Genomic DNA, 16,040 nt, shown 5'->3' on the forward strand with positions numbered 1-16,040 from the left:
GAAAGTAAAATGAGCAAAGTATAGAATTGGATAATAAATTTTAAATTATAATAATTGTGTGATAAAATGTTTTATTAATTTTAGTAATTTTTATTATATTTTTTATTATATAAAAAGGCAAAGGAGTATCTTCATAGTATTGTTCCTGGGTAGTAGAAGAAGATATGAGAGGATTGTTTCTTCCATGGAATCCATTGCGCTTCCACACTCTCACTTTTTCTTCCCTTCCAAACAGAGCCTTAACCCTCTCAGCTTCCGTGGAGTCCCTCTCTCAGGTGAGCGCGCGCGAGAGGAGGCGTGAGAAGAGCGAGAGAAGAGAGAGAAAGAGCGGCGCGAACTGGAAGGAGGAGGTGGAGATGAAACTCATCGAGAAGCCGAAGAAGAAAGGTTCGTGGATGGATGAACTGAACCTCGACAACCTCGCCAAGTTGGGTCTCCAATGGTGGGTCATTCGGGTTTCAAGGATTAAGGGTCACGACATCGCACAACTCCTCGCTCGCTCCCTCGCTATCCACTATCCCGACATCCAATTTAAGGTAAGGTTGTTGTTCTTTCGTTATCTGCATTGACAGTGTTTTGTGTTCTTTCGGATTTGGTAACTCTTCTTTAGAAGATAAGGTTACTATTCTTTGTTTCCATCTTTTGTTTTACAAAATATGATTTTTTTTATAACCATATCTTTGGCACATGAATGAATGCATGGATAAAGTGCCATGAATAAAGCATGAGATTAGAGTAAAAGTTGTATATTTTTTATTGGACCCTTGTATTTGTTTGTATATTTTTTTTAATCTGAAACTTTTTATTAGCATTATTTTCTATTAGTTAATTACATAGTTTATTGTATGTGTCTGATTAGTGGATGCCATATGCTTATGCTCACTTTTTTTTTCAGAAAATTTTAGACTCATTTTGATGAAGTTTATGTTATCTGAGAAAAAGATTTTCTGGGCTACTGAGTAGAACTTTTGATTCTTATTTTGAAATTGTTAATTCAAGATAAAAAATCTTCTTTGACTTATCAATCATTCATGGTTGTGGCGTCTTCTGATCTTCTTCTGCATTTTCTAGCTTTTCGTAATTAGTTGAAAATTGATAAAAGTGGTCTGTGTTTCCTAATTCGTGATTTAGAATTTATTAGTACAAGTATTCACGGGCCTTGTTGACTCTGATTGAGAACCTGATATGGTGTACCATACTGATAAGTTGCATACAAAAGTTCAAATAAGTTTTCAAACACTGGTACTTACAATAACAGCTTCATAATTAAGGTTGTAAATAAGATTTTGTTGAAATGTTTTTAACTAATATAGTTTCTCAAACATATTCCTAAAGTTAAAAATGAAGACAAGTTAGATGTAGTTAAGTGTTTTCTGTGTGCTCTAGAATTTAAATTGGAAATTCACTTCAGTAGCATATGTTGATGTTTAATGTGAACCTTTATTACACAGAGCATTAAGATGAAAAACTCAGTCTGATCAGTTAACAACATAAATGGCTTAAAGAATTGCATTGATGTTTTGCCTTAAAATAATAGCTTAAAAATATCTAAATCATGCAGTGTTGCAGATTTTAGCTTGAACAAGTGGTTCTTAGTTTGCAGTTAGTTTTTATAAAAACTGTTGGCCATTGACCATGGTACTTGGTGTTTGTAGCAAACAGCATCACTAGCTTAGGAGATGAAGATGAAAATAAAAATTAAATTGAGGAGTGAATGACAAGTGATGTTTCATATAAGTTTATTTTATTTATTGACGTGCTAGTGTATGATTTTAGATTTATGTTCCATCTGTCAATGAGAAAAGGAGATTGAAGAATGGTTCCTTCTCTGTTAAACCAAGGCAATTGTTCCCAGGATGTGTTTTCTTGAGATGTGTGATGAACAAAGAACTACATGACTTCATAAGAGAGTATGATGGTGTTGGAGGATTTATTGGTTCCCAGGTTGGAAACACGTAAGCTTCTGCTGCTTCTGCCTTCTGTCTTTTTAGAATTTTGTTGTAAATCTTTCTATGAAAAGTTGGGCTCTTGTGCAAGGCAAGATGTCCTCAATTCATTAGTTATGATAAAGAGATATGACTACAATCTGGAAAACGATTCACACAAGAAACCATCTCAATGAAACTTCTTATTTTTTGTTTACTTGACAGGTTAATCAATGTTGAAGTACAGTTTTTTAAAGTTACAGTGTACTGAATGGAAAGTTTAAAACATGCAGACTCTATGTGAATAATTTTCTCTTGTAGGTAAAAAAATAAGCAAAAATGGAATAAATTCCTCCATTAGAAGTACAGGAGAAGAAAATAAAAAATAAAAATAAAAAACTCTCAAAGTTAAAAATAACTTATGCATAAGTTGAAATAATTTTATTTTGGATAAGCTCAATGATTTTAACTTCTCAAAAAAGCTGATTTTACTTATGCATTTGTGAATCTAATAAGAAAACATATTTATCATCTAATTGTAGTTCATGGGTGAAGCTTATTTCATTTTTCTAGTTTTTTATAAGTGTTTATGAATAAACGGATCAAAACAAGGTTATATTGTCTTGAGAAGTGACACCTATTCCTGATTAAGTTATGATGATTTGAGTTGCTAACCTTTTCTAAGATTACAAACAGGTGGTGTCTTTTTTTAAGTTTGCATATATACGATTTAAGTTTTAATTAATGATTTCAGATGTTGAAAATATCAAAAATCTAATGTCTTTAATGCATATTTTTCCCTGTTCCTGTTTAGAACGATTAAAAACTCTTGATTATTTTCACTTGTGCAGAAAGAGAATGATCAATAGACCTAAGCCATTATCTTCTGAAGATGTGGATGCAATCTTCAGACAAGCAAAAGAAGAACAAGAAAAAACTGACCAAGCTTTTGAGGAAGAAGAGAAAAAAGCTGCTCTAATAGCTGGGATTCGTAATACAGAATCAGAACCCCATGATGTTTTGAATGCTATTGTTGATACTAAATCTAAAAGGAGGAATAGGAAAACTTCTGACCAGGTCACAGGCACAAATGCCTCTTCTAATCGAAACAAATATAAACTCTTTGTGCCAGGTGCCACTGTTCTTGTTGTATCTGGAACCTTTTCAGGGTTTACAGGCACTCTCAAGAAGTTCAATCGAAAAACTAAAATGGTTAGCTTCTTCCTTGGCAAGCTTAAATTGGCATAGCAATTTCTGTTCAGGACATACATGTGATTAAAATTGCTAGAATGCTGTTATGAAATAAAACTGACTATGCAAGCTGTAAATAACGTGTCAATTTGTGGGTCAAATAGTTATGTCAAAAAATTTTCGCACTTGTTTGTAGACTTATATAGCCTTCTTCATGCAGGCCACTGTGCATTTCACTCTATTTGGGAAAGAGAACATAGCAGACATAGATGTTAATGAAATTGATCTAGAGACAAATCATGGCCGGTAGGGTTTTCTCCCGTGATGGTATAATTCACGCGTTTGGCGGTAATCATAAAACATTTGTATCTCCATATCTTTGAATTAGTGGTATCTAGAAAAAGAAGAAGCTTTGAGGAGTTGCACACTGAATACCCTTTAGGCCTTTTCCATTTGTAGATGAAGCTGGGTTATTTCTATGGAAATATAAATGCATCTTATATCTGACCAGTGCTTGCTTGTGTATTATGAGTCTGAAGAAGTAAAGGAATTTGCTGTTAGTAGCTTAGCAGGACACATACTGGTGCTTCATTCCCAAGATTGAAATCTGAGATGTCTATGCACTAGAGGCCAAAAATTTGAGGTTTGTAATTGCATTATGGTGTTTGCTAATCTACATTTCCCAAATGATTCCCTCTGGCTCGCAAAAAAGATTCATAATTTTATATCTTGAATGTAGTGATTATTAAGTTGAAAAACATGAGTTGGATTTGTACTACTTTAAATAAAAACAAATTAGGATGACATGACCTAGTTTCCTTATGTGCATGTTACTTTAATTATTTTTGGAAAAACAATAAAAGTGATTATTCCCAGTTCTGATTTCTGAATCTTGGCAATGCCTTAGGTTTAGTGCCATTTCTAATCAAGTTGGTGTCAAATTGTAATACCAGATATAATGTATTGATCTGTTGCCATTAACATTTGTTGGTTTTTTTCTCACAAATGATCGAAAGTAACATATTCTCATTTGCATAAAGATAAGTTGCATTTCTCCCAACGTTTTAAGTTGCTTTTTAGCCAATTCAATAGTTATTGGAATGTTGGTTGTTAGAAGTCATTTCTACTGATTCTATGAGAAGAAGAACAATGTATCAAGGCATCACTTGAATCTATTACCCTTGATTGATAATGTTATCATTTATCCATGTTTTGAAAATCACCCTAGTTGTTGAATTTAAAATGTATGTTGTATTGTTTTTAGTTCCAAAATATGCATTCTTCTACCAAACATTAGCGACTACACGTTGAAGTAAAAGGCATTGTGTGATTGGGAGAAAAGACTTTGACCAATCAGATTTCTTTTGACAGATATTAGTTATTATGGGTCTGCTTATTCAATGCAGCTAAAATGTCATTTTTTGTTTAAATTATAAAATTCTAAAAATAACTTTTGAAGAAATAAAAACTGAAACAAATGTGACTACACATTTCAAAGGTGCAGTTGAGGATTCTTCATGCTCTATGTTGTGTAGAAATCACGTTTAATGATATCAATCAACCAGTAAACTTATTGAATAAATAAGAATGTTTGCTGCATCAATAAATTTATTAAACTACTGATTGCAACTTTGCATGATAACTGTTTGGAACTAAAATGTGTACAGAATCTTCAATAAGAAATGGCTTCCTATCACAAACCAAGAAACAAATACTAGTGTTAGATGAACTAAACTTCAAGGTGAATGAAAGAAAATTCAAGAACTAGTAAATACCTTTCACAGTTGTTGGCAGCATGCTGTACGGCTTTTATCTGTTCATTGTAAACAGTTATGAAACTGAAACAGAGAAAGGGTAAATAAATAGTTTAACTGAATCATAGGAAGAGATTCATCCGAGTTGCTCTGTAAGTGTTTTCAACAATTGTTGTCATGTGTCCTTTTCTTATGTCCTTTTGTATCTCAGGTTGGTTTCTTACTAAAAAAGTTCATGTTGAATTAGGACTTATGACCCAAAAAGAAGAGGAAGTTAAGTGGACCAGTGTAGAAGTTTAACTGAACTTATTCAAGACTTCAAGAGTCACTAATTCAACAAAAGTTGCTTCTTAGCTATAGCATATTTCGACCATTATTCTTAGCTTCTCCTTACAATTACTCAACGTTTAAATATATAACAAATATTAAATAAAGTATAAATTTTAAATTCTTAATAAATTCCTTATTACATGCTTTCATTAAATATTTTTAAAATTTTAGCAAGAAACACTTTTTTTATGCAGCTTAAAACAAGGATTTGGTTCACAAAAGTAGTCCAGTTGTTGAGATCATTTTTCAATTTATTAAGTGAACTATTTTCCACTTAAGTTTTTTAACAATTTAGTTCATGTCAATATTTTTTATAAATCATATTGAAAACTGAACAAATAAACTATTATATCATTTTACTGAAACTTTCACGTTTGTCTTAAATAAATAAAAGGTTGGTGCAAATTTAAAAGTTTTAAAATCTGGAATTCCTCTGTAATTAAAGACTTTATATAGACATTTTATTTACACAAAGTGTTCTACTTACCTAAGTTCTTTCGTACATTATTAAAAATGTACAAAATCTCTTCAAGAGTGGCATAATACTATAAAAATAACCAGCAACTAATTAATTTAGTAATAAGAACCAGTGATTAATAATCGATCCGTCCATCTTACACATTCTCTAATAACAAGTTTAACAGCTAATGTGACAAATTTTTGTTTGGATCCATTTAACTAATTAATTTTTGGAGTAGGACTTGAAGAATTCAAATCATTAGATTATTTAATTGGACATATTTTATTAAAAAAAGAAGAGCTTGATGATGATTTGGGTTTGAAGTTGCGATAATAAATGAGAATTTCTTTTTTTATTTTTCTTTTAATTTTTAGTAGATTAATGAATCATTTGACTTGTTAATAACAAATTTTCCTTTAACACCTCTCTACCATCTCGCGCACTTCTATATTTTTCTTTAATTCCACCAATATTCTTCTAAGTATGGTGAAGAATGTAGTGTATTCTTCTTAATTTTTAAGTAGTGGAAGTGGTGGTTGTTTATGTTGGTGGTTGAGATAAGTTTTGTGATGTTTTGATTAAAAAACCACAAAACTTAAAATTAGTAAGGTTTAAAAATGAAGTACAAAACCTAGAAAAAAAATAGTAAGGTTAAAAAATGATGTACTAAACTAAAAAAAATTATCTTCGCATTGAAGAACGTCAAATACTACAAATCTTCTCGTCAATCCTCTCACACACACTCAAATGATGAAGCTGCTCTCTCAAATGCTGAAAAATCCTACACTTAAAAGGGGAGGTATAGGAGTAGGAATATAAATAAGAAGTTATGTTTCATTTAGAATTATTTAAATTAAAAAAATTGACTTTTCATAGTTAATATGGATATCAAAAGGAAGAAAACATTTGATATGAAAAACATGCTACATTTATATTGGATGATGGAGATCTTTGGACTATGTTCTGAATTTTAAAAAGTTGCCCTTGAATTTCAAAATTACTCTTATATTCCAGTTTTGAAGTAGATCTGGAAATCATTTCTCACAAGGGACCAAGGAAAATTAAAAAGTCAACGGTATGTTTGTGAGATTCAAGCATGAAGCTCTGAGCAGTGAGCACTAAAGACAAGGAGTCTATGTTTGATTTTTGAAGGAAAATAAACCCTAGTTTTGAGGTAATGTCGTACAACATCATAATAGCTTGCATAAGGGAAAATACTACAAATGTTCCTCTTACGTGTAACTCTTCTTATCAACCATTTGAATTCATTAATGTTTCCTTGCCTTTCTGCTAAATTTTGTAAAGTAATTTACATCTAACGAATTGCTTGTTGGAGAAAGTTATATTAATATCCATGTTTTATTATATACCATGACATATAAGATAAATGATAAATACTTTCACTACCATACATAATGTCTTCTAGTCACTTTTTTTTATTCATATAAAGTTATATCTCATGTACTTATGTTTATATATGAACATTTTATATATCGAACTAGATATTTATGAATGATTTGATAACAATCCGATTTTAGATGATACGATAAAAAATAAATTTAAGTGTAATTTATTCTCAAATAACCAAGAAATGTTCTAAAAGTCAATCCAGAACAAATGTTTGAAACACCAAACTTGCAAAAGGTATTGCAATTTTGAACTAAATAAGTTCAAAGAAAAACGAATAGGAAAAAAAGAGAGGAATGAAATTACAATAAAAAATAAAGATTAAAAAAGTTGAAGATAATTTTCTAGAAGACGAGAAAAAAGTGTGTGCCTTCAAAATAAAACTAGTTTGAGTATAGTGTGTGAAAAACGTGTGAAAGATTACCTTCGAAACAATATGAAAAATTAAAAAATATGGTGAGGAATTTAAAATTTTGTTGTTATTTAAAAACTATCAAAACTTACCAAAAGGTTCATTATTTTTTTACTACGCATGTCTTACTGAATATTATTATATTATAATCTTCATTTAAAAAATTCTGTTAAAAATAATTTTTTAGTACATTAATCATTATTATATAATATTAAGTATAAAAAAATTAATTTTATTAATGATAAAATTATATAAAGTCTCCTATTTTAAAATAAAGAAAAGTATTTAGTAACAGAATTTTTCAAATCAGTTACTTTAGTCTAAACATCAAAACTTAGACATTTCGAATTAAGAATATTGACTTAGATGTGAGACATTAAGTGGGACCATTTTATTTAATTTGTTGTTATAGAAATCAAAATAACGTATGTATCTGCATTGAAACTAACGTTAAAATAATTTTAATTATCTTAAAATAATAAAAAACATTTTTAGTATAATATTATATGAAATCAATATTAATATATAGAGATTTAAAATAAGAGGAAAAATCGTATTTTAAAAGAAAAATAATGGCGTTGACAAAGAATTACCTATAACGCATGTTGGCCTTTGGACTCAAATAAGAAGTTGCTCACTACCCAACATTTTAGATTCAGACAAATGAATAAAATAAAGAGTAAATAATAATTTTATTACAATAAATATTTATATATTTTATTTTTAATATAATGAGAAAAAGAAAAAAAATATTAGTACTATAGTTTTATTAATTTATTTTTAAATTTTATTAATAATTAATATAATTGAATACGTATTTAATTTTTAGTGATTGTCATTTGTATGTTTATTAAATAAAATAATGTTAGTAAGTAATTAATTTTAAAAAAAAATTGTTGTCGTTTGTAAAGTTAACATTTTTAGTCATTTCTTAATGTTAATTACTTTCCTTTAATAAAGATAAGTGGCAATTACTCAAAACAAAACATATATTCAATTATCTTAACTAGTGACAAAGTTTAAAAAGATTAATAAAATTAAATATTTTATAGGAAGATTCTATTTTTTCTAATTGTACTTAAAAACGAAATATGTTAATATTTAGTGCAGTCAATAAACTATTTAATTTTAAATAAATAATAATAATATATAAATATAAAAATTGCGATTAAAATAAGTTTGTTGATTTATTAATGATAAATCTTTTCTAGAATATCAAGTACAAAAAGGGAAAAAAAACGACAATGGGTCTACTATCAAAGAGGGTGTGGTTGTGACCCTTCATCTTTTTCAAATCACACATTTTCACTGTTTTGGGAAACATGGCCACAAAAGGTGATAGAAGGATAAGAAGAAATCACCATTATCCAACGTTCGAATTCAAACCCACCACACCACAAGAAAACACAAGAAAGCATATTTTTTTTTAGTTTTTTATTTATATACTTTTGGCTCTACATTGTACCATAGTTTCCACTTCCAACTTTTTGGGACAATGTTATCCTATTTGGATATTTTCCATACAAATATACTTCAGCTTCTTATAACTGTTTCTGTAATTACTATTTTTATAATAAATACATATTTTTTATATTCAAATTCTGTTATAGTTCTTCGTCATCTTTCTTTATGTTAGATCGGAGTTTCATTCATCAGATTTGGTTAAAATTTACACTAATAGGATTGTTCGGGGATATCCTGATCTTGCTTCTTGTGAAGGTATTTTTCGTGGAAGTATGAGGGAGTTTATTGGTACTTTCTCTGCGTTTTGTGAAGTTCTGATTGCTATGGTTGCTAAGTTTTATGGAGTTATACATATTATGGAGGAAGCTCAAAATATGGGACTTACTAATGTCTGGCTTGAATGTGATTTTGTCTTGGTTTGTGTTGCATTTAATACTAGGACTAATGTTCCATGGATGCTTTGTAATCGATGAAATACTTGTCTTAATTACTGAGTTACTATGGGAAAAATCAAGTTTAGGGTTATTCATTTTTTTCGTGCAGAGAATGCGTGTGCTGATAAGTTTGCTAATTTAGGATTTATTCATAGAGAATTATTCCATTGATATAATAGGCTTCCACATAGTCTGTTATTATAATTCTTTATGAATAGATATAGTCTACCTATGTATCATTTTTGTTAACATATGAGTTTAGGTCTAGTCTCTCAATATTTTTTTTGTATTTTTTAATAATATTTTTTTTCATGTGATGACAGATGATTGTTGTTACTTGTGGTGTCAGTCTAACTAAGATGTCAAGTGGCATAGTGATACCTAACATGAAAGTTTTTATAATAATGTTGTTGTAAATCTTGGTATCCAAAAGCAAGATAGATTTTATTCCTTTTGTAGTTTGCTTAAAATCTTTGGACAAATCGATCTTTCAAATGAAGTAATATGAAATATTTTTTTTTGTCCATTTCTTTGTGATATAAGTCCTAATATCCTCTAATATATTGATGATAGGTTTAGACCCATGCAATAACAATCATAATATTAATGTCTCACTAATGTTGTTGAAAAGTGTGTCAATATAGCATTACGAGTGAACATTGATCTAGACCAGAACCCAAATGAAAAAACAATAACACATAAATAAAAGTTGACATAAATAGAGAAGAATTATTTATGTTAAGAAGCTTGTACACCAAAGTAAACTTCTCAAAAACATATACATCAAATTGAACTTCTTAAAAATTTATACGCTAAAGTAATTTTTTTACTTAATATAGAAAAAAAGGTAATTAAGTCTAAAATAAAATAATTTTTCTTAAAAAGTATAGGATTTTAAATCATAATGCTAACTTTAGTACTGATAAAAATATATATAAAGTAGTATTTAGTGTCTTGAGTACGAAAGACTTCTTGATTTTTTCTTTTCAAACCACATTCCTAATATTAGAAGCAAGTAATGTTTTGAATCTTAGTCAAATTATTCTACTTCTATCAGAATTTTTTTTTTCTATGGTATAGTTCTTAATAAGATTTTACTTACTTTTTAGTCTAACTAAATTAATTTAAAGTAAAATCTTAAAACATTAATAAACCATATTCATGAAAAAATAATCAATTATTACGTACGTGGTAGTGAACTTTTTCATCAAATAATCATTAGTGATGGTAAGTCAAGTTTTACTTGCTTTTCAATGGATCTAAAAGCAAAATCTTGAAACACCAATGAACTATATTTATAAACACCACATAGTTTATGTATGTGGCAGTAAACTTTTTCTTTGAATCATCATTGATGGTGGTAACCACTATTTTTTTTTTTATTTATGGCTTTTTTTTATCCATATCCCTTCAATTCTTATAAGGATGTTAGATTTTGATTTTTCATACCTCTATAATTATTACAAGAAAATCATTAAATAAAAATTAATTTTAGATAAAAAAAATAATTAGTTACTATAGTGATCAAATTAAAAATTATTTTAAATACTAAAAAAATTATTGATTTCTAAATTAGTTTCTATTATTGATAAATAGTTTCTAAATTGGTATCTAATTAACTACCAATGTTTTAACTACCAATTATTTAGATTCTAAATTTGGTAGAAAAACATTGATAGCTAATTAGATATCAATTTAAAAACTATTTATCAATAATGGAAACTAATTTAGAAATAAAAAATTTAGTCTCTAATTTAGTTAATATAACAATTAATTATTATTTTTTTTCTAAAATTACTTTCTATTTAATAATTTTTTTGAATAAATATATCAGATAAAGCATGTTATTCTAACGTTTTTATTATTATTATGTGTAGAAAGAAAGTAAAAGAGAAAACAAAATTATTGAGATATATGTAAAATGTTCAACGTGCACACTTATTAAGTCACTAACTTAGGTCGGCCATAAATATCACTAGCATAAACATGCTAACTAAAATGACATGACATTGAACCAACATCACTAACTTCTAATACTCTTAGATAAACATTATGAGCACAAATAACATTTAAAATTGACTTTAAACACAGACAGAAAGAAACATAATCAAGTAGTTTTAAATCTTGCTTTGTTTTAAGCAAAGTATTATTACTATTCTTAGGTTCTTGCTTTAAAAAAGTAAAAAACCCAACATTCTTAATTAAATATCTCAAAGATACTTCTAATGAGAGAGTGAACAATAATGAAAGTCTTTCTCCAAACAGATCGCAATCCTCGGCCATATAATAATGTTTGCTTTTACAAATATTAAGAAAATAATAATAAATAAAGTAAAGAATGATAAATTTAGAAAAATAACTTTATTATATTAACTAAGAATGAATTAGATTTCTTCTGGAAATAAACTACTTACTTTTAAAATAAGCATACAAATATGCTTATTTCATTAAATAAACTTTGTAATGAATTGACTTTCAAATTAAGATCGTTTGATGAAAAGCACAAAAGAATAGTATATTGAAAAGTGTCTAGTAGTGTTAAGATTAATTAGATCGTCTAATGTTTATTGTCTATCATCTATTGTTTATGTTAGATGGTATTTTTTATCTAAATTGTTTTAATGATTTTATGATGTTTCATTTTCTTTAGTTTTATACACATGGGATTTATGAGTATGCTAGTTACATTTCATTTGGTGAACAAACTCGTGTTTTCTTGTTATTGATGCGTGAACCAAACAATTGACATCATATTTGGAAAGTGTTAAACAAATAAGGGACTTGTGAATAAAACACTTGAATTTCAAGGGAGAAAGTATGTCGTGTGTGGAGGACTCATACTTGATGGGGATATTGTGAGGAACTCAAGTGGGGAGCAGGGAATCTCACATTGGGTGGAGATGAGTGACCTAAGGAATATATAAGGAGGAAAACTCATAAACTCATTATCTTAAAGTTTTAGGTTAGAGGTCATGAGCCATAATTTTTGTGTCTTAAGGATAAGGTTATGAGGGAATTCGCAAAGGAGGAAATTGTTGTGTTAATGTGGATGAAACTTGAGTCATTGTATATGACTATATCTTTCACACATATTTTTTTTAAGCAATGACTATATTCTTTCAGAATGATTAAGTCAATGACAATGGTGGAGCAAGTAGCAAATTTTAACAATATTCTAAATGATTAGGAGAACATTGAAGTGAATTTCAATGATGGAGATAAGGTTTTACTACTTCCCAATGTCTTGCCCAAGATGTTTGAGCACCTTAAAAGTGCTTTGTTGCTCGAGAAAGAAAAAATATTACTCTAAAGGAGGTGCAGACCTCAATTTGAACTAATGAATTACTTAAGCTTTAAGAGTCTAAGGCAAATGGTATTGTGTTGAGTTTGAATGTCTCAAATTGAAATGGTAAGAAAAATAAGGAGGTGAAAGAGAAGAAGTCAAAGCATTCATGTGATAATAAGGCAAATAGAAGGCCAAAGTGTTACAATTGTAAAAAGAAAGGTCATTATAGACAGACTATCCAAAGAAGGAGAAGAATGAGAAGGGTAAAAATTCTCATTTCATACGGGATTTTGTTGATGTTGTGGTACGTCCGATAATTATAAGTCTACTGGAGTATATAGTGACGTTTGTGTCAAATACATAGAGGATTTGAGTCGTAGACTCAAGATGCTCTTATCACATGTGTCTAGTGAAGGATTTATTTGATACCTTAGCACTGATGATGAATTAAAGTTTGTATCATATTAGTTGAATAAGTTTTGCATAAAAGAAGGTGTATGGAGGCACAAGACGATCGTAAGTACTCCTTACTAAAATGTTCTTGTTGAGATGATGAGCAAAACCATTTTAGAGTGGGTAAGGTGTAGGTTAATGGGAGCTAGTTTGCCTAAGTCCTTTTGGGGGAAAGTTGCAAGAGATTTATCTAATAAACATAGCTATTATTTGCTTTGAATTGTAAGATTCCAATGAAGGTGTGGAGTAGAAGGCTAACATATTACATTAAGATAACATTTGCACCCACTTATATATTATAAAATGTTCCTATCTTTAATCAATTATCTACCTTTCTTATATGTTGTTTAATTTTAGTTGAGAAACTTAAATTTACATTTGAATTGGTAACAAAATGGTTATTTAAATTAATTATTGACAATGATGGCGCAACTACTGGTACTAGGTTGAACCCCATTTGTGTTCTCTGACTACTTTCATTTGACATTTGAAGCAAATATGTGTGAAGCAAGAGCATATGTTGGGACCAAATGAGAAAAACACTTCAATATACTGAGAAAACTATTTCATATCTGGAACTTATCTTCTACTCATGCTTAGACTTAGAAAATGTATTTTAAATTAAATTTAACCTTACAAAATTGTTATATTCATCCATTATATATATATATATATATATATATATATATTATTTTTAGTTTATGTGAAACTTTTAATAAGAATTTAGAACTAATATCTTTACTCTTAAAAAAAATATGACGATCTTTTTTAATCTTTTAACAACAAGTCTTGCAAGTAGTTTTAAAAAATTAATTTAAATTTTTCATTAGTGTACAATATTTATATATAAACATTTGCATATTTAATTTTTCACATGATATAAACATCTGGTTTTGCGCACGTGAGGTTAAATTTGACAACCTACTCATTTATAACACCCACAATTAATTAAGCTCTAATTATGTATTTAATTTTTTTTATTCTATTTAATTATTTTCTTATCACATCATAACTTCAATATAGTTTATAATAAAAAAATATGTTTAATTATTTTATTTTAATATAATAAATAAAATTATATGGAATAAAAAATAATAATACACTCTAGAAATTTTCACTTGACATACAAGAAGGGGTTTCTAGCTATTTAGCACAGATACGGATACGGACACTGATACGATACGGATACGGACACAGAAATACGTATAATCTCTAAAATGTAGGACACGAGGACACAAATCTATATATTATATAATTTTAAATTATATAAATTGAAAATAAATATTTATGTGCAAAAGTATGTTTCAGATTCTTTTGGAAGCAGGAAGATATCTTTCATGACTGGTTCAAAAGAATTTGTTCCTTATTTTTATAATCATAATAAAAATTTATACAATAAATTTGAGTTTTAAAAAAATTATTGTATTTATACCTTTTAAAATTGTGTTAGAACCGTGCTAGAATTTTCAAAAATCTAACAAATATTTTTTGAATTGAACATTTCACCGATAAGTGTCCTACGAGTATCGACACCAATACGTGTGTCCGACACGGATACGCCCATTTAATAGAAGTGTCCGAGTTTCATAGGTTTCTAGACCTCTTAGAAATATGACACAATACTCAAGGAAGCTTCAAAAAGATCATTGTAGGTTAGTTAGACTAACCAAGGTTGGTAGCTTAAACCTTAAGTTAGTTTCACCAATGAAAATCTATAAATAAGTGTCTATGCTACATTTGTATTTAGATTTGATATAATTAAATGAGTAAATTGAATATTCAGACTTCATTCTCTCCCAAATCTTCTTTTTGTTTCTCTTATTTGAGATCGAAATTGTCATATAAGATTAATAAATAGGAGAAAACAAACTCTTCAACTATAAAAACAATAAGAATTAAATTTTAACTTAACAAAATAAAATTATATAATAAAAATATGGATACACTAATACCAAATTGTGGTTATTATAGCTTTTACGAGATGTTAAAGCAAGTAACCTCTCTCTATACCAAAATAACTATAAAAAGACCTGCATGATTGATTATGGGAATATGTAATGTTTTTTATGTTGAGAAAGAAAATGAAAAAGACTTAAGAAGGAAAAGGTGTAGGTGAATGAAAATGTCACAATAACTAACATAAGATAGCATAATTGTTGGTTGAGTTGAGGAAGAAGACAAGATTTGTTTGAAGCCAGAGTGGGCACGACGCACAACTCACTCACACCCCCACTTTCTCGTGAAGTGGGGTCTAACAAGATAATACCTACCATTATGAGCCCCTTTCAGCAAAATAATAAAATCAACCAAATAATAATATTTTGCAGATATATTTTCAACTGAGAAATAAAGAAAGAAAAAAAAAATCAATTGTTGAACCGGTTGAAGTTTTTTTATGACTCTCACACTAAAACAATTTCTCCTAAACCATTAGATTGTGATTTATAAATTTCTATCATTCAACAAATGTGTAATTTTATGGAAGCCCTAATATATAAACAATCACAATTATAGTTGTATGATTCAACCAAGTTATTGGTGCAAAATCACTTTCTTACTCTCTATCACATCAATACCTTATCTTATTTTTTTTCTTCTTTTTTGTTTCTATATTTGCTATACTCAAATAATTCATCGGATCCATTAATAATTAAGATACATAAAATATATTATATTTAACTGTTAAAACTACTTCTACGACCTAACTAACACCTCAAGACCAGAAATTAAAAGCACATTCACAATTTATGGAGTGGTCCACAGCGAAACAAGAATTTAGAAAAATGAAAAAAATAAAAATAAATTAAAACCAGTTATTTATGGTTGTGATTGTGAGTTCACATGGAAATTATTGGAAAAGGAAAGCCTCAAATTGCAAAAGAAAAGAAAAGAAAAGAAAAATATTGTTTTATTTTTTTAGAAAA

At 28.4% G+C, this 16,040-nt stretch overlaps 1 protein-coding gene across 1 annotated transcript; it reads left to right on the forward strand.

The window, feature by feature from the left end:
• Nucleotides 1-3,998, forward strand: PTAC13 (plastid transcriptionally active 13). The gene is made up of 4 exons (XM_068622330.2): nt 1-536; nt 1,777-1,955; nt 2,777-3,137; nt 3,337-3,998. Exons 1-4 carry the CDS (start codon nt 165-167, stop codon nt 3,424-3,426), a joined length of 1,002 nt encoding a protein of 333 aa, XP_068478431.1. The 5' UTR covers nt 1-164; the 3' UTR covers nt 3,427-3,998.
• The last annotated feature ends 12,042 nt before the right edge of the window (nt 3,999-16,040 follow it).

The sequence above is a fragment of the Phaseolus vulgaris genome, chromosome 10 (assembly GCF_051622355.1).
Source record: "Phaseolus vulgaris cultivar YP4 chromosome 10, ASM5162235v1, whole genome shotgun sequence".
Taxonomy (NCBI): domain Eukaryota; kingdom Viridiplantae; phylum Streptophyta; class Magnoliopsida; order Fabales; family Fabaceae; genus Phaseolus; species Phaseolus vulgaris.